Raw genomic sequence first — 23,798 nt, forward strand, 5'->3', positions numbered from 1 at the left:
CTTGAAATTATAGAATTGCACATAAAAAAATACATGAAATGTGTACTACATGCACAAAGTCAACCCTTTCAAGGTTGCTACATTTATGTGCAAGCAAAATATGATGTTCATAGCTGTATCATGTCACAAAAGGTGATTTATTAAGATCATGATTTCGTGGCAATTTGGAGTAAACAGCAATTCAACCTACCATCTTCGCAATTCTGTCCTGTAAATCCTGCAGGGCATTCACAGGTGTATGATGTCTGCATGTTGGTACAGGTAGCTCCATTCTGGCATTGTGAGGGGTCACAGAGGTCCACAGGTGTATCACAGACGGTTCCTTCCCATCCAACGGGACATATACAGACAAACTCATTCACATAGGCACCTTCAAAGCAGATTGCTCCATTCTGACATGGACTGCTGTTACAGGCATTGATTTCTGTAACAAGGAAAACTTTGTAATGAGCGTGTAAGAACTACATGATTTACAGGGTAAAATGCAGCAGGTTAAGAAACTGAATATATCAAAATATCAACTACACTAGAGAGCATGATTCCTGATTTCAACTCTTTTAAACCTTATGAATTATCACATTATATAGGAAATTGGTGGCCATGTAGCTATCCTAAGCTCAGTGATGATGGCCTTTAACTAATCAAAACCTTTCGAAATTGGAAAGAACTTCTCTCAAACTGACACAAGTTGGAAATACTGATCTGTTTCTTGCCCTACCGATATGACAATGTACTTACCTGTCTCACAGTTAGCTCCTTCATATCCAACAAGACACCGACATACATATCCACCGTTCAAACCATCAAAGCAAATAGCATCATTCTGGCATGGGCTGCTAGCACAGGCTTGAAGGACTGGAATAAGCAAAAAATAAGTATAAAATAATAAAATTGCATTTGGTTAAAGATGTATGTATACAATTTAATTTCAAATAATAAAAGCTTGTATGCATACAACTACTGACAAAATGGTAGTCAATTTTTATCCACAAAAGCTTTTCTTAAAATTTTAAAGCACATTGTAAACATGCATCAAGAAAAGTACCAATTCAAATCGTTTTTGAATGTGAATGCTTTTATGACATTGATTTCAGAACACCAAACAAATTTACATTTCATTTCATTTATTTCATTTCATTTATTTTCCACATTAAAAACCAGAAGAATATACAAGGTAAGAAAATACATTTTATACATCTGACACAGAGCAAATGAAAAACAGAGACATAAGCATAAAAGAACAATGAAAATCTACATCAGTTAACAAACATCATCATTAAAACATAAAAAGGTGAGTAACGTAGATGGGGCTAGAAAAAGCGAAGCTTATCGAGTCTAGCCCCGGTAGCAATGAAGAGGAAGTCCACCCTGAGAATGTGTGTGGCCAAGTAAAGGCGGAGTAAACCCATCCTCAGGGTGGACTCTCCCTTCAATTGTCATTTGTATGGAACAAGAAGGATGTTAACTCGTATTATTTTACAAAGGCTTAATACCCTTCTGGCTCCAAACATGATGATTTTTATATAAATCATAAAATGGTAACACACTTTGTTCTAATTTAATCTATGCATCTTGTACTATATTTCATCAAAGAAGTGGCAAATTTAGGTTTACGGTAAATATTACATTTGCCACATTCGACCCAGGTGAGGGAAATCAATACCTGGCAGGAGTTAATTTCTTAAAATGCTAGAGCGTCGTAATTGCAGCCATGCTAAAGCCGGGGTAATAATTTCCAAAGCTCTTTGGAAGCGCATAGAGACGTTATAATGTATTATACAACACCTACGTGGATCCCTATCATTTGATTGGAGGATTGTTGGTCACATGATATTCAATAGATGGTATATTGCACGGTCGTGCATTTTTGGTTATATGCAGACTGCGTACCTCTCTGCCGTGCGCGCGCGTATCCCTGCGTGTATCTGACGCGAAGGCAATCTGAATGTAATCGAGAAGGCTTGAATCCAACTTGAATTTATCTTTAATATAAGGAGTAAAGCATAATTTGTTGATTAACGTTCTATTAGATCTTCTTCGATGTTGTATAAAACAAATAATGAATGTTTTTCATTCGTTCAATGGTGCGAATTTTTTCATTCGTTGAAAGATTAACATTAATTCTATTCAACTCGGCTGACGTCTCGTTGAATAGAATGTTAATCTTTCAACTCATGAAAATATTCACACTATTGAACTCATAACCATTCATTATTTGTATAATATGCGCTATATTAGAACCAAATATTATTTTAGAGGTTACTACCGATGCTATCTAAAGTTACAACTATGCCTATGAAAAGGGAATTGTTGTCTCTTACCAGTTTCACAGTTGTCCCCTCCGAATCCAGCAGCACATTGGCACATGTAAGATGTCTGCATGTTAATACAGACTGCGCCGTTCTGACAGGGGGCTTCGTCACAAAGGTCAGAGGGCATCTCACAATTGGTCCCTTCCCAGCCCATGGGGCAGGAGCAGAAGTACCCACTGCTCTGGGACTCAAAGCAGACACCTTCATTACGGCAAGGGTTACTGCTACAAGCTGCGGGTATACCTGAAAGATGAAGTGTACCAGATGAAAGTTGAATTGATGAACATTATTTTACTTACTAACAAATAGTCATGTGTAGCAAAGATTCTATCCCATGCATTTCTACATGTGTACTTTACCAAATTGTACATTGGTGTTTTCTTGTAATCATGGGGCACCAATTAAAGAGACAACTAGATGAATCTTTGACTACACGCAGTCAAAAATGATGCCTCCGTCATAGAGCGATTTTACAAACCACAGCAGAATCAATTTTTTTTAAATTCAAGTTTGATTGTAATCCATCAACAGGTTCTCAGAATATCGAGATTACAAGCTATTTTTCATATACATGTATGACCCTTTAAAATTTGACCTCAGAACTCTAAAATCTAATCCGCTCATTGGCTCAGCAAGATACATACATGCCTCAAGTTTGATGGTAATCTGTCAATCGGTTCTAATGATAGTGTGTTCAGGAGCTATTTTTGCACACATGATTCCTGTGACCTATGACCTGGGACTTTTGACCTCGTGACCCTAAATTCTAATCAGTCCATTGGCTCTGCAGGATACATACATGACCCGTGTTTGGTGGGGATACATCAATCGGTTCTTGAGATGAGGTGATTACAAGAACGAGACGTACAGATGTACATGTACATACAATACGTACATACGGACAGACGGTCCTGAAAACCTAATGCCTCTGGCTACTTCGTTGCGGAGGTATAATAAAAATGTTAACTGTTAAAGTACAATACTTGAAATTACTAACCCTTAAGGAAGACAAGAATACGAGCGGATTGGAAAGAAGTATATTATGACTCTGTTAATGTATATATTTTCCTTTTGTGTTTAATCTATAAAGAAAATTTACTTACTTGATTCACAGTTTGTGCCAGTTACTCCGGTAGGGCAGACACATAGATAATTTCCTGAATTATCCTGTTGAAAGCATGTGGCTCCATTTAGGCATGGGTCTGCATTGCAGGGTGTTAGAACTGACAATAAGTAGACATAAAATAAAGAACAGTTAAATAGAATGTTCATCTGATATCACTATTTACCAATTCAAAATCAAATATACATAATGTAAAATAATATACATCATATACATAATGTATGTATATCATATAATGATCCTGAAAGATTGATTTTTACAAAAGTAACAAATGACAAAATAAATGTGGTAGTATACTCAGACTTAAGCAAATTCATATATCATTAATTTGAGTGAAAACAATTATTTTGTTTCATTCCAACGATCTCTTCGTCCAATACCTCAGTATCTGCATGGGGTGTGGAAATTTGAGTGAAAGTTCAATTATCATGCTCCAGGGTAATCAGGAAAATTAATGAGAAAATACAATTATATAGAAAACGAACACAATATATGTTGTGCAATTTGTGATCGTAATGACATACCTTGGCAGTATTGTCCAGAAAACTGAGATTCACAGATACAAACAAAGCCAATTGGTAGATCAAGACATATAGCAGTGTTCTGGCACGGAGCTCCTGAGCAATCAGTTATATCTGTTAATAGATGCAGAAAGTGGGATTTCAATGTCTGAAAGGATTTTTTTTCCCTTAATAAAGCATATGATTTTATATTTGAAACTTTTAGAAAGCATCAAAAATTCCTCATGTGAAGAGGAGACCAATTATCCTTTTAACAAAACAAAACCTGACACATATAAGGATAACGCGTCTTTCACATGACCTGACTCGGGGCCAATCAGGTACGAATATAGACGACGTCACCACAGTATTCATGTGCAACATACGCTAAACCAAAGCGTGAGGAGAACTTCGCTAAAGCTAGCGCGCGCAGACCGTTAATCAAGTCCATTTATTTATGTGCAGTTGTCAAAAAGAAGTGGTAGATGGCATTAACTAGTAACATTTGCCATGCTTCACCCCCTTTAAGGTAGGTACTGACTAGATGAAAGATCTACTGCCATGCACTGGTACATTTATATAATGATATCGCAATAAAAAGAAAACTCAGACAAAATGTTAAAAACGGGAAAATAATACAAATCATGGTGAAAAACTTGTACTTACCAAGCTCGCAATTAGTGCCTGTAAATCCTAGAGCACAAATACACTGGTATTGTACACCATCCAGACTGCAAGTAGCTCCATTTTGACAGGGACTGGACTCACATGGGTCAACTTGTTGTACTGTTTGAAACAAAAAACAGAAAACTTGTTCAATACATCTTTATTCTTGAGAAGATTATATAGAAAAGAATGAGCATGTTCAATTAAGCCCAAAGTTGCAAGTCGCAGTGAATTAAAGACATGACGCTCAACGGCTCAATGAAACACGGGGATGAAGTAAAAATCAGACAACTACAGCTCAGTACACAAACACCGCGCCTCCGTTGCATACGTGATGATGTGGATGTAACCAGGGAACTCTTACCATGAACCTGCCGCCACTGCCGCCCCCGCCGCTGCTGCAGTGCACCCACGCTAGCCTACTTTGAGTGCTGTGCATGTCCACCATCAAACTTTGTTGCGAGTTTTGTCCTTAAAATGTGATCACCTCTAGTTTCACAACCAGTATTACACCACGTCAGCCATGCTTTACACTGGCCGTTTATACCCTTTACTAATAACTTCAAGAAAATGTGGTATACTTACATGACGGGCTCCCGTTTCGGTCAGATCGAATTTGTCGCGCTAGTGCTAAACGTACGTACCGTACATAAACAACACGGCACTTTAATTTGCATACTACATATTCGGGTATGGCCGAAATTATAGAAACTCCAGTGGGCCACTCAACAATAAAGGGGGGGGGGGGGGGGGGGGGGGGGGGGAGCACTTATTTTTTGGGGGGTCCTCGAAAATTTGAAAATCGCACCCCCCCCCCCCCCCCCCCCCCCCCCCCCCCCTGAGCGCCAGGGGAGGGGGCGCATCTAAAAAAAAAAAGGTAAAACTAACGGTTTTTCCCCCAGAGGAGGGGGCCTGCGGGCCTCCCCGCCCCCTTGCACAATCCAGTGCCTGTGCGCCCTCCCAAATATGTACGTCTACTTAAATTATAGTTTACAGGTATAGGTTGTGAGCACTAATTTTTTTTGGGGGGGCCTCGAAAATTTGAAAAATTGCATCCCCCCCCCTCTTGAGCGCAAGGGGAGGGGGCCCATCTCCAAAAAAAAAGGTTAAATTAACGTGTTTTTTCCCCAGGGGAGGGGGCCCGGCCCTTCCCCCCCCCCCCCTCGGATCTGCCACTGCCCACACCATCCCGCCCCCCCTCCCCATATAGCCGCTCCCCGCCCCCTTGTACAATCCGGTGCCTGTGCCCCCTCCTGAATATATACCTCTACTTAAATTATAGTTTACACTGAGAGAAATCGGTGGCTAACTTTGATCTTCTTTTCTTTTCGTAGAGATCAGGAAAATAAAGCACTAAAATTTTTCATTTAGGCCTACAAAAATAGCAGTCATTAATTTGCCCTCTTTTTACCACTAAACAATTACGGTAGGCCTTAGTTTGTGATCAGCAGTCAAATTTTTCATCATAATGATAATAAATATAATTAAAAGCTATACATACTGGCTCCACAATCGGTTCCTCCAAATCCAGTCGGGCATACACAGAAATAGGTGTCGGTGTTTGAAAAGCTTCGGAAACAGGTCCCTTCGTTCAAGCATGGATTGTTAGCACATGGGCTATCCACTGAAATGACATAAATGCGCATGGATTAACATTATATAGCTTAGAATAAATGGAGGATATTTTCCGTCAATATTACCATAATGCTACTAAAACTTTTAGTATAATATACCCGCAATATAGCATTTACCCTTTTCCCCAGCCATCTTTCTTTCTGACTGTCTGACTCTCTCTCTCTCTCTCTCTCTCTCTCTCTCTCTCTCTCTTTCAGTCTTTCTCTAATGTTTCTTTCATCGCTTTTATCAGTTTAAATCTGTATGTATTACAAATTTCAGTGATTACTTCAATTTTATTATTATGATCATTTTAATGGAAAGGAGATCGAAAATTCGCTGCAATATTGAGAATATCGAGAAATAGAACATCAGAGCTACAGTCAATTAAAATTAAGGTGCTATTACGTTTCTATTCACTAACCTGTTTCACAGTTTGTTCCAGAGAATCCAGATTGACATGAACACACGTAACTATTACCATCAGCAGACGTAAAGCAAGCACCTCCGTTCTCACATGGTGCAGAGTCACAAACAGATGCTGTAAGATAACATCAAAGGTATATATATTTATACGAAAGGGAAGAGCCGATTGAAAGTATAGTTAGAGTAAAAACGAAAGAATGAAGAAGGGCACATACATTTATGAGTAGGCCTACAGCAGAGAGTTGGTACAGTAACAATACTATTCAGTATTATTCGACCGTATCTGTGTCGGAAGGATATACATAATTATGATTCTCGATCTCACCTCTCCTTTTATGTTTTATCCGACTGTCAAAACTATTCAGACCACAGAAGTAATTCCTTTTATTGCATTAAATTATGATTTTGAGCGGCAATGAGCGCCAATTGCTAAATTATGGAGTCCCGGTGCAAACAATTATTTTGTTTCATTCCAACGATCTCTTCGTCCAATACCTCAGTATCTGCATGGGGTGTGGAGTTTATAGGTTTATTTATTCTATAGATTTAACCAAGAGATGTTGACTCTTACTAATGTTACAGTGTATTTAACCCTCAATTCTATGTTTAATACTTCTAAAAATATTTGTTCTTGTTATATACTTTGAGGGAAGACTTACCCATCGGAATAGAGGTTTGACAATTCGATCCAGAGAAGTCTTGGGAACACTGACAGAAGTATGAGATGCCATCCAACGAGCCGAAACATGTACCACCGTTTTCACATGGCAAGCTGCCACACGTGTCGATTACTGTGACAATTATTTGAACAGAACATAAGTTATTTTTTTCATAGTGAATGAATGCTTTGAAAATAATTTCACACCTCTGAAAAACATTCGTCATGTATCATATCAAGTACAAGATCCACACGAATTATAATGTCTAATAATCTAAATCATTTTAAAGCAATATTATCAATGTCTTAATAATCGTGTTTGGTTCTTGTTCAACACCTACCTGCTTCGCAATTATCTCCCGTGTAACCCATAGGACACGCACAGAAATATCCAGATTCGTCTGCAGACATGAAGCATTCACCCCCATTTTGACATGGGGCTGAATCGCAAGGTGAAGCTAAGATAAGTCGGGGGAAAACGATAAATAGGAGGTAAAAAATATCAATCTTTGACCAAAAATGCATGAAATTTACTCTCTCTCTCTCTCTGTTTATGTTTCTACCAAAATATTTGTTTAAATACACAAGATAGTTTGAAAGTTTTATCTATTGTATTCTGAATGTAGGTACCATTATCTTTCTGACATACCTATTTGTGTTGCCGTTTCACAGAGCACACCTACAAAGTGAGCCACGCACAGACAGGTAAATGAGGAACTATCGGCTGCTGAGTAACATGCAGCTCCGTTCTGGCACGGCTCACTCATACACGGGTTAACAACTGCTTGGAAAGAGAAGAAAAAAAAAGATTATATACATTTTTATACCTCATAATTCCACATGTATTAAACAAAACACGTATTACGCCATGAGTTTACTAGCTTTACGGGATTTTTGTTCTTACACGGTAATGTACATCTGCATATTATTTTTCACATTAACGCAATCCGGAGTTATGACTGAATTATCAATAATTATTTCAAAATTCCCATCACTTTTGATATATTTCCTTTGTATTTTTATGTAACACATATATTTTTGTTTCGTGCAGGTAACACAAAGTACCATATGAATAAAGAACAAATTTACACGTTGTAGGAATTTCAAGTTTAAGTTCAAGTTCAAGATTATTAGTCATCTTAAATTGGTTAAAATCTCTAATTGATAACCCATGCACCTCAGAGGGAAGAGTAACATCTTTCTTCGATTTTCAATTCTAAAAGCCTATATAATTCTGCAGGTAATGGTCTATTTATCAAAGCTTAAAGCCAACACCGAATTAATACCAATACTACATGTATTAACATATTTTCTTACCGGTAGGAGCATCAGTAGTCGCTAATTCACAGTTCATTCCAGAAAATCCCGGTGGACAGACGCAGGTGTAATCAGTATCATCACCACTCATAAAACATCTGCCACCATTCTGACATGGGAGCGATGTACAAGAGCCTGTGGCTGAAGAAATAAAAAGGAAAATAGAAACAAATAAAAATGATGTTCCTATGAAGATGAAGTTAAGGTCCGTTCCACTTTCATAATCGTTTTTTTTTCAGATGGTATGACATAGTTTGCGAGCACAAACCCTTGTTAGTCGTAGTGTGACAGTGTCTGCACTTTATAGACTACGTACAGCAGCTAGCTCTGTAGCTGCTTCTGACATTGCCAGAAACTGACAGAACTAATTAGGCTCTGCTCATGGCTCTACGAACCGTGGTATTTAATCAAATTAGAGTTTTGTGCATGCAGACGAGGTATAATACTCAAAACGCCGTCGCCAGTGTCATATGCATATGACACTGGCGACGGCGACCGCGAGTAAGACCGGTGCCGCCCCTTTCCCATGGGAAAGGGGCGGCACCGGTCTTACTCGATGGATGAATGCAAATTGACGAGGTCCATCTTACCGTCGTCCACCCCCATCCCCCCTCTCTCTCTCACACACACACACATACACACACCCACACGCACGCACACGCACACACACACACACACGCCTCTTGACCAACTAACTGCCCTATATCGCTGGTTAAAATAGCTTTAGCTTTGCCTAATCTCTTTTCTATCAAGCAGTTTTGACTTACGAGGGGCAACCGTTGTTTGCTGTACCGTCAGGACCGCCTCACAATTTGTACCAAAAAAGTTTCCCGGACAAATACATCTATAGGCTGTGTTGTCTGACTGAGCAAAACACTGTCCGCCATTTTGACATGGCTCCGACATGCATGGATTCATAACTATTGATAAGAAATAACGGGGGTTATTAAGAGTTATAATGTATTATATTTTTGTAACATCATGAATAATATGTAATTAAAGACACAATTAGATATATATAAAGAGAAGTGAATTGTCTGAAGTTGAAACCGGGATATTGTTGCATAGCCATAGGTGACAAGAAGACACAAACAAAATATTAATTTCTACGACACGTGAAAAATTCCTCAATCTTGCTTAAAAGGGGAAATAAAATCTCTATATGACTTTCAAAAAGACATTGAGTCAAAAAGCAACTCCATAATTTATTATTCACTCAGTTGTGACGCCTTGACCGTTTATCTCAGATTAAGATTACGACAAAATTATGTCATTACTGGCATGGTAAATATTTTCTTACCGGTAGGAGCAGCAGTAGTCGATGTAGATAATTCACAGTTCATTCCAGAAAATTCAACTGGACAAAGGCAGGTGTAATCGGTATCATCACTACTCATAAAACACATGCCACCATTCTGACACGGAGATGAGATACAAGGGCCAGTGGCTAAACACAAAAAGATAAAAGAAACCAAAAGAGTTATAAGATATGTTGATAAAGGTGATCTGAAAGTCATTCTCCACAGAGTCTTTCAGATAGAATCACAGGATGAATCCTAGCATATGACTGTATTATAAAAAAAAAACATCTTCATCACCATTTTTCCAATGTTACAGTTAATTGAATTCACATATCTCTATACATTTTATTTGTTTATATGTAAACATTTATTCATTTTTGCCAGCAATATTTCATATCTTGTATTTAAAAAAAAATCTTTTTTCGTTGTTTTGTTTTCTTGTTACTACTTTAATGTTTTGATTTGAAAATGTATTCATTGTTATATATTTGTCCTCATTTGCTATGTTATCTTTATGTTTTTGAATGCTTTTTATATTGATGTAAATTTGCATTTTTAGTCTTCGGACTTGTTGACAAGTAATGAATAAAACCTTACTTGAACTTGAACTTGAACTTGAACATGGGGGGGGGGGGGCAAAGTTAATCTCGGAGCATGAATGCAAATAAATATCCCCTGTCTCTCTCTCTCTCTCTCTCTCTCTCTATATATATATATATATATATATCTCAAACTCCCTCTCTCCAGCTCTCTCTCTCTCTATCTCTTTATCTCTCTTTTATATGTATACAGACTAAATCATTTTTTCTTATTACCGGTAGGAGCAGCAGTCACTTCAGTAAGCGCTGACAATTCACAGTTCATTCCAGAAAATCCTGTTGGACAGACGCAGGCGTAATCAGTATCATCACCACTCATAAAACACAGGCCACCATTCTGACATGGAGATGAGATACAAGGGCCAGTGGCTAAACAAAAATAGATAAAAGAAACCAAAAGACATAAAAGATTTGTTGATAAAGGTGATCTTAAAATCATTTTCAAAATTCAAAAGAGTATTTCGGATGGGATCACAGGATGGACATTATAAAAAAACATCTTCATCACCACTGGGGGGGGGGGGGCAAGTTAAACTCGGACTCCCCCCCCCCCCCCCCCCCCCCTCTCTCTCTCTCTCTACGATCTATCTCTCTCTTTCTCCTGAGCTCTCTCCCGAGATCTCTCTTTGTTATAATCAGACTAAATCATATTTTCTTACCGGTAGGAGCAGCAGTCACTGCAGTAAGCGCCGACAATTCACAGTTCATTCCAAAAAATCCTGTTAGACATACGCAGGTGTAATCAGTATCATCACCACTCATAAAACAGAGGCCACCATTCTGACATGGAGTTGGGATACAAGGGCCAGTGGCTAAACACAAAAAAATGAAAGAAACCAAAAGAGTTATAAGATACGTTGATAAAGGTGATCTTAAAGTCATTTTCAAAAGATGGCACACGACTTTATAAAAACATCTTCATCACCACTTAGGGGGGGGGGGGGCAAAGTTAAACTCGGTGAATGAATGAAAAAAAATCCTCCTCTCTCTCTCTCTCTCTCTCTCTTTATGTATACAGCCTTAATCGTATCTTCTTACCGGTAGGAGCAGCAGTCACTGCAGTAAACGCTGACAATTCACAGTTCATTCCAAAAAATCCTGTTGGACATGCGCAGGTGTAAGCAGTATCGTCACCACTCATAAAACACAGGCCACCATTCTGACATGGAGATGAGATACAAGGACCAGTGGCTAAACACAGAAAGATAAAAGAAACCAAAAGAGTTATAAGATATGTTGATAAAGGTGATCTGAAAGTCATTTTCAAAAGAGTCCTTTAGATGGGATCACACGATTGAACCCAGCACATGACTGTATTATATTATAAAAAAACATCTTCATCACCACCGGGGGGGGGGGGGGGAGTTAAACTCAGTGCATGAATGCAAATAAATCCCCCCTCTCTCTATCTCTCTATCTCTCTCTTTCTCTCGAGCTTTCTCTCGATTCTTACCGGTAGGAGCAGCAGTCACTGCAGTAAGCGCTGACAATTCACAGTTCATTCCAAAAAATCCTGTTGGACAGGCACAGGTGTAATCTGTATCATCACCACTCATAAAACACAGGCCACCATTCTGACATGGAGATGAGATACAAGGGCCAGTGGCTAAACAAAAATAGATAAAAGAAACCAAAAGACAGATATGTTGATAAAGGTGATCTGAAAGTCATTTTCAAAAGAGTATTTCGGATGGGATCACAGGATGGACATTATGAAAAAACATCTTCATCACCACTGGGGGGGGGGGGGAGCAAGTTAAACTCGGACTCCCCCCCCCCCCCCCTCTCTCTCTCTCTCTCTACGATCTATCTCTCTCTTTCTCCTGAGCTCTCTCTGGAGATCTCTCTTTGTTATATAAACAGACTAAATCATATCTTCTTACCGGTAGGAGCAGCAGTCACTGCCGTAAGCGCTGACAATTCACAGTTCATTCCAGAAAATCCTGTTAGACATACGCAGGTGTAATCAGTATCATCACCACTCATAAAACAGAGGCCACCATTTTGACATGGAGTTGGGATACAAGGGCCAGTGGCTAAACACAAAAAGACGAAAGAAACCAAAAGAGTTATATTCATAAAGGTGATCTTAAAGTCATTTTCAAAAGATGGCACATGACTTTATAAAAAAATCTTCATCACCACTGGGGGGGGGGGGGGGGCAAAGTTAAACTCGGTTCATGAATGCAAATAAATCTTCCTCTTTCTCTCTCTCTCTTTTATGTATACAGCCTTAATAATATCTTCTTACCGGTAGGAGCAGCAGTCACAGCAGTAAGCGCTGACAAGTCACAGTGCATTCCAGAAAATCCTGTTGGACATGCGCAGGTGTAATCAGTATCATCACCACTCATAAAACACATGCCACCATTCTGACACGGAGATGAGATACAAGGGCCAGTGGCTAAACACAAAAAGATAAAAGAAACAAAAAGAGTTATAAGATATGTTGATAAAGGTGATCTGAAAGTCATTTTCAAAAGAGTCCTTTAGATGGGATCACACGATTGAACCCAGCACATGACTGTATTACATTATAAAAAACATCTTCATTACCACCGGGGGGGGGGGGGGAGTTAAACTCAGTGCATGAATGCAAATAAATCCCCCTCCCTCTATCTCTCTCTTTCTCTCGAGCTTTCTCTCGATTCTTACCGGTAGGAGCAGCAGTCACTGCCGTAAGCGCTGACAATTCACAATTCATTCCAGAAAATCCTGTTAGACATACGCAGGTGTAATCAGTATCATCACCACTCATAAAACAGAGGCCACCATTCTGACATGGAGTTGGGATACAAGGGCCAGTGGCTAAACACAAAAAAATGAAAGAAACCAAAAGAGTTATAAGATACGTTGATAAAGGTGATCTTAAAGTCATTTTCAAAAGATGGCACACGACGTTATAAGAACATCTTCATCACCACTTAGGGGGGGGGGGGTGGGGGGGCAAAGTTAAACTCGGTGAATGAATGAAAATAAATCCTCCTCTCTCTCTCTCTCTCTCTCTCTCTCTCTCTCTCTTTTATGTATACAGCCTTAATCGTATCTTCTTACCGGTAGGAGCAGCAGTCACTGCCGTAAGCGCTGACAATTCACAGTTCATTCCAAAAAATCCTGTTGGACAGGCACAGGTGTAATCTGTATCATCACCACTCATAAAACACAGGCCACCATTCTGACATGGAGTTGGGATACAAGGGCCAGTGGCTAAACAAAAATAGATAAAAGAAACCAAAAGAGTTATAAGATATGTTGATAAAGGTGATCTGAAAGTCATTTTCAAAAGAGTATTTCGGATGGGATCACAGGATGGACATTATGAAAAAACATCTTCATCACCACTGGGGGGGGGGGCAAGTTAAACTCGGACTCCCCCCCCCCTCTCTCTCTCTACGATCTATCTCTCTCTTTCTCCTGAGCTCTCTCTGGAGATCTCTCTTTGTTATATAAACAGACTAAATCATATCTTCTTACCGGTAGGAGCAGCAGTCACTGCCGTAAGCGCTGACAATTCACAGTTCATTCCAGAAAATCCTGTTAGACATACGCAGGTGTAATCAGTATCATCACCACTCATAAAACAGAGGCCACCATTCTGACATGGAGTTGGGATACAAGGGCCAGTGGCTAAACACAAAAAGACGAAAGAAACCAAAAGAGTTATAAGTTAGTTCATAAAGGTGATCTTAAAGTCATTTTCAAAAGATGGCACATGACTTTATAAAAAAATCTTCATCACCACTGGGGGGGGGGGGGGCAAAGTTAAACTCGGTTCATGAATGCAAATAAATCTTCCTCTCTCTCTCTCTCTCTCTCTCTCTTTTATGTATACAGCCTTAATCAAATTACCGGTAGGAGCAACAGTCACTGCAGTAAGCGCTGACAATTCACAGTTCATTCCAGAAAATCCTGGTGGACAGGCGCAGTTGTAATCGGTATCATCACCACTCATAAAACAGAGGCCACCATTCTGACATGGAGATGAGATACAAGGGCCAGTGGCTAAACACAAACAGATAAAAGAAACCAAAAGAGTTATGAGATATGTTGATAAAGGTGATCTTAAAGTCATTTTCAAAAGATAGCACAGGACTGTATTACATTACAAAAACATCGTCATCACCACTGGGGGGGGGGGGGCAAATGTAAACCCGGTGCATGAATGCAAATAACTCCCCCCCCCCCCCCCCCCCCCCCCCCCCCCCCCCCCCCCCCCCCCCCCCCTCTCTCTCTCTCTCTCTCTAGATTTTTTTCTCTCTCTATCTCTATCTCTCTCTATCTCTCTCTCTCTCTCTCTTGTTATGTATAGAGACTAAATCATATTTAGCACATGACTGTATTACATTATAAAAAACATCTTCATCACCACCAGGAGGGAGGGGGGCAAGTTAAACTCGATGTATAAATGCAAATAAATCCCCTCTCTCTATCTCCCTATCTCTCTCTTTCTCTCGAGCTTTCTCTCGATTCTTACCGGTAGGAGCAGCAGTCACTGCAGTAAGCGCTGACAATTCACAGTTCATTCCAAAATATCCCGTTGGACATGCGCAGGTGTAATCAGTATCATCACCACTCATAAAACACAGGCCACCATTCTGACAAGGAAGCGAGGTACAAGATCCCATGGCTAAATACAAAGAAAGATGGAAAGGACTGTTAAGATGAGGATGAATTTTTCAGCTATTTCATCAAAACCTTCATCACAAATACTGCCAAGAAATCAACCTCAGAAAATTGTAGTAAACACCTTTTGAAGTGTGGACATTACAATGGACAAATAACGCAATCCAGTTGATCTCTTATAGGGATTAAAATAGGGATTAGAACTGCCCTTGAGTTGATTTCTCGAAAGTCTTTGAGATCGTGCTCGAAGAAATTTGAAAAAGAAAAATACTTGATAGGAAGATTTATAGGATACAAGTATAAAAAACACCAATGGCGACATATCACTATGTCCTACCATTTTGCATTGGTAAAATATAGGAGTATATAGTCTGGGGGCGGGGGTGGTACATCGCTTGGAATATATACACCAGTATACCTTTATCCCTTTTGACTTACGTGCTGGAGCAACCGTTGTTTGCTGTACCGACGCAAATCCTTCACAATTTATACCAAATAAGTTTTCCGGACAAATACATGTATAAGTTGTGTGGTCCGACTTAGAGAAACATTGTCCGTCATTTTGACATGGTTCCGACAGGCATGGGTTAGTCAGTGCTAGATTTACAAAGGAAGGCAGAGAAAAGGATTATTTAGTCAAGGTAAAAATGGCTGAAGCAGCTTAGAGGGAGAACTAGCTTCCATAAGGATACAAATGACCCACGGTTCAGATCGGTCACCATGGTCATAAGAATCTCCAATTTGCTGAGCCCAATTGTTTCATCGTTAGTTTTTTTTTTATATTTTGTTAATAATAATAACAATATTTATAAAGCGCAACATATCCATCTCTAGAGATGCTCAAGGCGCATACAAATAATTTAAATTAATATTCAACATAATTAAGATTTTAAAAAATATTAAATGTTAACTTGCATTAGATCATACAACTTCATGGTGCCAAGGTACATACAATGTGGCACAGTGCGATTGTTTGTTTTGTATGCATTGTATAAAAAGAACATTGAAATTTAACAATATGCATTGAGCATCAGGTGAGTTTTAAGCCCATTTTTGAAAGTAGAGAGAGTGTTGGCCGTCTGAATAGAGAAAGGTAACTTATTCCACAAAGAAGGAGCTGCTGATGCAAATGCTCTATCCCCCCAATTTCTTTTGGTACGTATTTCTTTAAGTCTAATATTATGTGATGAACGTAAACCAGAACGACCTGCAGAGTGGGGTGATAGAAGGGATGAAATATATTCTGGAGCTAGATCATTTAGTGCACGATAGGTTAAGAGTAGAATTTTATAGATAACACGCTGTTGAACAGGGAACCAGTGCAGAGATTTCAAGATAGGAGTGATATGTGATGATATTCTGGTGTTAGTTACAAGGCGAGCAGCAGCATTCTGAACTTTTTGCAATCGGTTAATTGGTTGGCGGGTAGTCGAAAGAGTAATGAATTGCAATTATCAAGGTGCGAAGTAACAAAAGCATGTACTAACTGTTGGGTTTTGTCTTTGTTTTTTTGTATGACAATATTAGTCTTCGTACTTTTGCAAAGTTATTTACTATTATTTTTATGATAAAACAAAATATTAATTGAAACTTTGGAATAAGAGAGTGAGAAGACATGAATAAAAGGAAATAAATTGTATGTTGTTGCATTGTACGTGCTCACAGGGGAAAGGAGAAAAGTGGTCCTACCAAAGCGTGTGGTGGGTAAATTATATAAAACAAGTAATGATGAATCATGTCTCATTTTGCAGCATCAACTATCTTTATACATAAAATGAGCAATACAATTTAATAGAATTCCAAAAGTTTAATTAAAATTACAAATGAGAAGTTTGATCTCAATCAAACTTATCACATACCATTGAAATCCTGTAATCGTTGAAGAGACCCAATCATAACCCTACGTCCCATGCTAAGAAGTTAAGACCTCTAGCTGCCTGGTTAGCCGGTATTTAATACATAACTTAGATAATTCTAGGAAAAGCTTGTAGAGGAAAACAATTATATTGTGTTTTGTATATCTGCATCTATTCAATTAGTCATATAGGAAAGATTTTTAGAAATGGCATTCAAAATAGTGGAGGTAGTATTTTATTTTATTTTTTAATTTCGGGGACAAAATGATTTTTTTTGTTGGTAGTGCTTTCTACCCTCCCCCCCCCCCTCTTTTTACCCCCCCCCTCCCCCCTCCCCCACACTGAGCGAAATATTGGTCGGCGTGATATTTAAGTTTCGGGGGGCAAAATGATCTTTACAAATTTAGTACTCGCTACCCCTATACTCTTTCTCTAAGAGAATTACATTATAAAAATATCTTCACCACCACTGTTGGGGAGGCAAAGATAACCTTGGTGCATCAATGAACATACCCCCCCCCCTCTCTCTCTCGCTCTCTCTCTCTTTGTTATTATACAAAATTAAATCATCTTTTCTTACCGGTAGGAGCAGCAGTCACTGCAGTAAGCGCTGACAATTCACAGTTCATTCCAAAAAATCCTGTTGGACAGGCACAGGTGTAATCTGTATCATCACCACTCATAAAACACAGGCCACCATTCTGACATGGAGATGAGATACAAGGGCCAGTGGCTAAACACAAATAGAGAAAAGAAACCAAAATAGTTATAAGTTAGTTGATAAAGGTGATCTTAAAGTCATTTTCAAAAGATGGCACATGACTTTATAAAAAAAATCTTCATCACCACTGGGGGGGGGGGGGGGGCAAAGTTAAACTCGGTTCATGAATGCAAATAAATCTTCCTCTCTCTCTCTCTCTCTCTCTCTCTCTTATGTATACAGCCTTAATCATATCTTCTTACCTGTAGGAGCAGCAGTCACTGCAGTAAGCGCTGACAAGTCACAGTTCATTCCAGAAAATCCTGTTGGACATGCGCAGGTGTAATCAGTATCATCACCACTCATAAAACACATGCCACCATTCTGACACGGAGATGAGATACAAGGGCCAGTGGCTAAACACAAACAGATAAAAGAAACCAAAAGAGTTATAAGATATGTTGATAAAGGTGATCTGAAAGTCATTTTCAAAAGAGTCCTTTAGATGGGATCACACGATTGAACCCAGCACATGACTGTATTACATTATAAAAAAAAACATCTTCATCACCACCGGGGTGGGGCAAGTTAAAGTTAGTGCATGAATGCAAATAAATCCCCCCTCTCTCTCTATCTCTCTATCTCTCTCTTTCTCTCGAGCTTTCTATCGATTCTTACCGGTAGGAGCAGCAGTCACTGCAGTAAGCGCTGACAATTCACAGTTCATTCCAAAAAATCCTGTTGGACAGGCACAGGTGTAATCTGTATCATCACCACTCATAAAACACAGGCCACCATTCTGACATGGAGATGAGATACAAGGGCCAGTGGCTAAACAAAAATAGATAAAAGAAACCAAAAGACAGATATGTTGATAAAGGTGATCTGAAAGTCATTTTCAAAAGAGTATTTCGGATGGGATCACAGGATGGACATTATAAAAAACATCTTCATCACCACTGGGGGGGGGGGGGGGGGGGGAAAGTAAAACTCGGACTCCCCGCCTCCCCCCCCCCCCTCTCTTCTCTCTCTCTCTCTACGATCTATCTCTCTCTTTCTCCTGAGCTCTCTCTCGAGATCTCTCTTTGTTATATAAACAGACTAAATCATATCTTCTTACCGGTAGGAGCAGCAGTCACTGCCGTAAGCGCTGACAATTCACAGTTCATTCCAGAAAATCCTGTTAGACATACGCAGGTGTAATCAGTATCATCACCACTCATAAAACAGAGGCCACCATTCTGACATGGAGTTGGGATACAAGGGCCAGTGGCTAAACACAAAAAGACGAAAGAAACCAAAATAGTTATAAGTTAGTTGATAAAGGTGATCTTAAAGTCATTTTCAAAAGATAGCACATGACTTTATAAAAAAATCTTCATCACCACTGGGGGGGGGGGGCAAAGTTAAACTCGGTTCATGAATGAAAATAAATCTTCCTCTCTCTCTCTCTCCCTTTTATGTATACAGCCTTAATCATATCTTCTTACCGGTAGGAGCAGCAGTCACTGCAGTAAGCGCTGACAAGTCACAGTTCATTCCAGAAAATCCTGTTGGACATGCGCAGGTGTAATCAGTATCATCACCACTCATAAAACACATGCCACCATTCTGACACGGAGATGAGATACAAGGGCCAGTGGCTAAACACAAACAGATAAAAGAAACCCAAAGAGTTATAAGATATGTTGATAAAGGTGATCTGAAAGTCATTTTCAAAAGAGTCCTTTAGATGGGATTACACGATTTAAACCAGCACATGACTGTATTACATTATAAAACTAGATGGAATTTTGACTGCGCGCAGTCGAAAATGATGCCTCCGCCATAGAGCAATTTAAACAAGTTTGGAGTTTAAATCTCCAGTGGTTCTTGAGATATCATGATAACAATCTCAATGAATGGAATTTCATAAGTTGACCTCTGTGACCCTTGACCTTTGACCTACGTGCTCCAAAATCTAATCAGATTGTCTTCCTATGGTGATACATACTATCCTTAAGTTTGAAGTTTAAATCTCAAATGGTTCTTGAGATATCGCGCTAACAAACTCAATACAAGGAATTTCATAAGTTGACCTCTGTGACCTGTGACCTTTGACCTACGTACTCCAAAATCTAATCAGATCGTCTTCCTATGGTGATACATACTATCCTTAAGTTTGAAGTTTAAATCTCCAGTGGTTCTTGAGATATTATGATAACAATCTCAATGTATGGAATTTCATAAGTTGACCTCTGTGACCCTTGACCTTTGACCTACGTGCTCCAAAATGTAATCAGATTGTTTTCCTATAGTGATACACACTATCACTAAGTTTGAAGTTTAAATCTCCAGTGGTTCTTGAGATATCATGATAACAATCTCAATGTATGGAATTTCATAAGTTGACCTCTGTGACCCTTGACCTTTGACATACGTGCTCCAAAATCTAATCAGATCGTCTTCCTATGGTGATACATACTATCCTTAAGTTTGAAGTTTAAATCTCAAATGGTTCTTGAGATATCGCGCTAACAAACTCAATACAAGGAATTTCATAAGTTGACCTCTGTGACCTGTGACCTTTGACCTACGTACTCCAAAATCTAATCAGATCGTCTTCCTATGGTGATACATACTATCCTTAAGTTTGAAGTTTAAATCTCAAATGGTTCTTGAGATATCGCGCTAACAAACTCAATACAAGGAATTTCATAAGTTGACCTCTGTGACCTGTGACCTTTGACCTACGTACTCCAAAATCTAATCAGATCGTCTTCCTATGGTGATAAATACTATTCCCGAGTCTTAAGTTTAAATCTTAAATGGTTCTTGAGATATTGTGATAACGGTCAAACGGGACGGACGTACGGACGGACGTACGGACGGACGTACGGACGTACGGACGTACGGACGGACAACCCGAAAACATGATGCCTCCGGCACCACCTTCGGTGGCGGAGGCATAAAAAACATCTTCATCACCACCGGGATGGGGCAAGTTAAAGTTGGTGCATGAATGCAAATAAATCCCCACTCTCTCTATATCTCTCTATCTCTCTCTTTCTCTCGAGCTTTCTATCGATTCTTACCGGTAGGAGCAGCAGTCACTGCAGTAAGCGCTGACAATTCACAGTTCATTCCAGAAAATCCTGTTGGACAGGCACAGGTGTAATCAGTATCATCACCACTCATAAAACACAGGCCACCATTCTGACATGGAGATGGGAAACAAGGGCCAGTGGCTAAACACAAACAGATAAAAGAAACCAAAAGACAGATATGTTGATAAAGGTGATCTGAAAGTCATTCTCAAAAGAGTATTTCGGATGGGATCACAGGATGGACATTATAAAAAACATCTTCATCACCACTGGGGGGGGGGGAAAGAAAAACTCGGACTCCCCGCCTCCCCCCCCCCCCCCTCTGACAATTCACAGTTCATTCCAGAAAATCCTGTTAGACATACGCAGGTGTAATCAGTATCATCACCACTCATAAAACAGAGGCCACCATTCTGACATGGAGTTGGGATACAAGGGCCAGTGGCTAAACACAAAAAGACGAAAGAAACCAAAATAGTTATAAGTTAGTTGATAAAGGTGATCTTAAAGTCATTTTCAAAAGATAGCACATGACTTTATAAAAAAATCTTCATCACCACTGGGGGGGGGGAAGTAAAACTCGGACTCCCCGCCTCCCTCCCCCCTCTTTCTCTCTCTCTCTCTACGATCTATCTCTCTCTTTCTCCTGAGCTCTCTCTCTCTCGAGATCTCTCTTTTTATAATCAGACTAAATCATATTTTCTTACCGGTAGGAGCAGCAGTCACTGCAGTAAGCGCTGACAATTCACAGTTCATTCCAGAAAATCCTGGTGGACAGGCGCAGTTGTAATCAGTATCATCACCACTCATAAAACACAGGCCACCATTCTGACATGGAGATGAGATACAAGGGCCAGTGGCTAAACACAAACAGATAAAAGAAACCAAAAGAGTTATGAGATATGTTGATAAAGGTGATCTTAAAGTCATTTTCAAAAGATAGCACATGACTGTATTACATTACAAAAACATTGTCATCACCACTGGGGGGGGGGGGGGGGCAAATGTAAATCCGGTGCATGAATGCAAATAACTCCCCCCCCCCCCCTCTCTCTCTCTCTCTCTCTCTCTAGATTTTTTTCTCTCTCTCTATCTCTCTCTCTCTTTGTTATGTATAGAGACTAAATCATATTTAGCACATGACTGTATTACATTATAAAAAACATCTTCATCACCACCAGGAGGGAGGGGGGCAAGTTAAAATCTGTGTATGAATGCAAATAAATCCCCTCTCTCTATCTCTCTATCTCTCTCTTTCTCTCGAGCTTTCTCTCAATTCTTACCAGTAGGAGCAGCAGTCACTGCAGTAAGCGCTGACAATTCACAGTTCATTCCAAAAATATCCCGTTGGACATGCGCAGGTGTAATCAGTATCATCACCACTCATAAAACAGAGGCCACCATTCTGACAAGGAAGCGAGGTACAAGATCCCATGGCTAAATACAAAGAAAGATGGAAAGGACTGTTAAGATGAGGATGAATTTTTCAGCTTTTTCATCAAAACCTTCATCACAAATACTGCCAAGAAATCAACCTCAGAAAATTGCAGTAAACACCTTTTGAAGTGTGGACATTACAATGACAAATAACGCGATCCAGTTGATCTCTTATAGGGATTAAAATAGGGATTAGAACTGCCCTTGAGTTGATTTCTCGAAAGTCTTTGAGATCGTGCTCGAAAAAATTTGAAAAAGAAAAATATTTGATAGGAAGGTTTATAGGATACAAATATAAAAAAAACACCAATGGCGACATATCACTATGTCCTACCATTTTGCATTGGTAATATATTAGGAGTATATAGTCTGGGGGCGGGGATGGTACATCGCTTGGAATATATACACCAGTATACCTTTATCCCTTTTGACTTACGTGCTGGAGCAACCGTTGTTTGCTGTACCGACGCAAATCCTTCACAATTTATACCAAATAAGTTTTCCGGACAAATACATGTATAAGTTGTGTGGTCCGACTTAGAAAAACAGTGTCCGCCATTTTGACATGGTTCCGACAGGCATGGGTTAGTCAGTGCTAGATTTACAAAGGAAGGCAGAGAAAAGGATTATTTAGTCAAGGTAAAAATGGCTGAAGCAGCTTAGAGGGAGAACTAGCTTCCATAAGGATACAAAAGACCCACGGTTCAGATCGGTCACCATGGTCATAAGAATCTCCAATTTGCTGAGCCCAATTGTTTCATCGTTAGTTTTTTTTATATATTTTGTTAATAATAATAACAATATTTATAAAGCGCAACATATTCATCTCTAGAGATGCTCAAGGCGCAAACAAATAATTTAAATTAATATTCAACATAATTAAGATTTTAAAAAATATTAAATGTTAACTTGCATTAGATCATACAACTTCATGGTGCCAAGGTACATACAATGTGGCACAATGCGATTGTTTGTTTTGTATGCATTGTATAAAAAGAACATTGAAATTTAACAATATGCATCTAGCATCAGGTGAGTTTTAAGCCCAGTTTTGAAAGTAGAGAGAGTGTTGGCCGTCTGAATAGAGAAAGGTAACTTATTCCACAAAGAAGGAGCTGCTGATGCAAATGCTCTATCCCCCCAATTTCTTTTGGTACGTATTTCTTTAAGTCTAATATTATGTGATGAACGTAAACCAGAACGACCTGCAGAGTGGGGTGATAGAAGGGATGAAATATATTCTGGAGCTAGATCATTTAGTGCACGATAGGTTAAGAGTAGAATTTTATAGATAACACGCTGTTGAACAGGGAGCCAATGCAGAGATTTCAAGATAGGAGTGATATGTGATGATATTCTGGTGTTAGTTACAAGGCGAGCAGCAGCATTCTGAACTTTTTTGCAATCGGTTAATTTGGTTGGCGGGTAGTCGAAAGAGTAATGAATTGCAATTATCAAGGTGCGAAGTAACAAAAGCATGTACTAACTGTTGGGTTTTGTCTTTTGTTTTTTTGTATGACAATATTAGTCTTCGTAATTTTGCAAAGTTATTTATTATTATTTTTATGATAAAACAAAAT

General features: G+C 39.2%; 1 protein-coding gene across 1 annotated transcript in view; it reads right to left on the reverse strand.

The window, feature by feature from the left end:
* Positions 1–23,798, reverse strand: part of LOC576169 — a 193,001-nt gene that overhangs the window by 146,485 nt on the left and 22,718 nt on the right. Inside the window, exons 10-42 of the mRNA XM_030984926.1 lie at positions 21,489–21,641; positions 20,770–20,922; positions 19,186–19,338; positions 18,816–18,968; positions 18,374–18,526; positions 17,959–18,111; positions 17,576–17,728; positions 15,578–15,736; positions 14,991–15,143; positions 14,366–14,518; positions 13,991–14,143; positions 13,571–13,723; positions 13,172–13,324; positions 12,768–12,920; positions 12,400–12,552; positions 11,970–12,122; positions 11,555–11,707; positions 11,176–11,328; positions 10,733–10,885; positions 9,917–10,063; positions 9,384–9,536; positions 8,617–8,757; positions 7,949–8,080; positions 7,641–7,757; positions 7,301–7,432; positions 6,640–6,756; positions 6,103–6,225; positions 4,602–4,721; positions 3,960–4,070; positions 3,416–3,535; positions 2,322–2,555; positions 739–855; positions 191–424 (exon numbers count right to left, since the gene is read on the reverse strand). Coding sequence (XP_030840786.1) covers positions 191–424; positions 739–855; positions 2,322–2,555; positions 3,416–3,535; positions 3,960–4,070; positions 4,602–4,721; positions 6,103–6,225; positions 6,640–6,756; positions 7,301–7,432; positions 7,641–7,757; positions 7,949–8,080; positions 8,617–8,757; positions 9,384–9,536; positions 9,917–10,063; positions 10,733–10,885; positions 11,176–11,328; positions 11,555–11,707; positions 11,970–12,122; positions 12,400–12,552; positions 12,768–12,920; positions 13,172–13,324; positions 13,571–13,723; positions 13,991–14,143; positions 14,366–14,518; positions 14,991–15,143; positions 15,578–15,736; positions 17,576–17,728; positions 17,959–18,111; positions 18,374–18,526; positions 18,816–18,968; positions 19,186–19,338; positions 20,770–20,922; positions 21,489–21,641 — 4,911 coding nt within the window. The remainder of the gene's footprint in view (positions 1–190; positions 425–738; positions 856–2,321; positions 2,556–3,415; positions 3,536–3,959; positions 4,071–4,601; positions 4,722–6,102; positions 6,226–6,639; positions 6,757–7,300; positions 7,433–7,640; positions 7,758–7,948; positions 8,081–8,616; positions 8,758–9,383; positions 9,537–9,916; positions 10,064–10,732; positions 10,886–11,175; positions 11,329–11,554; positions 11,708–11,969; positions 12,123–12,399; positions 12,553–12,767; positions 12,921–13,171; positions 13,325–13,570; positions 13,724–13,990; positions 14,144–14,365; positions 14,519–14,990; positions 15,144–15,577; positions 15,737–17,575; positions 17,729–17,958; positions 18,112–18,373; positions 18,527–18,815; positions 18,969–19,185; positions 19,339–20,769; positions 20,923–21,488; positions 21,642–23,798) is intronic.

This window comes from Strongylocentrotus purpuratus, unplaced genomic scaffold, assembly GCF_000002235.5.
Source record: "Strongylocentrotus purpuratus isolate Spur 01 unplaced genomic scaffold, Spur_5.0 spur5_scaffold_14, whole genome shotgun sequence".
Taxonomy (NCBI): Eukaryota; Metazoa; Echinodermata; class Echinoidea; order Camarodonta; family Strongylocentrotidae; genus Strongylocentrotus; species Strongylocentrotus purpuratus.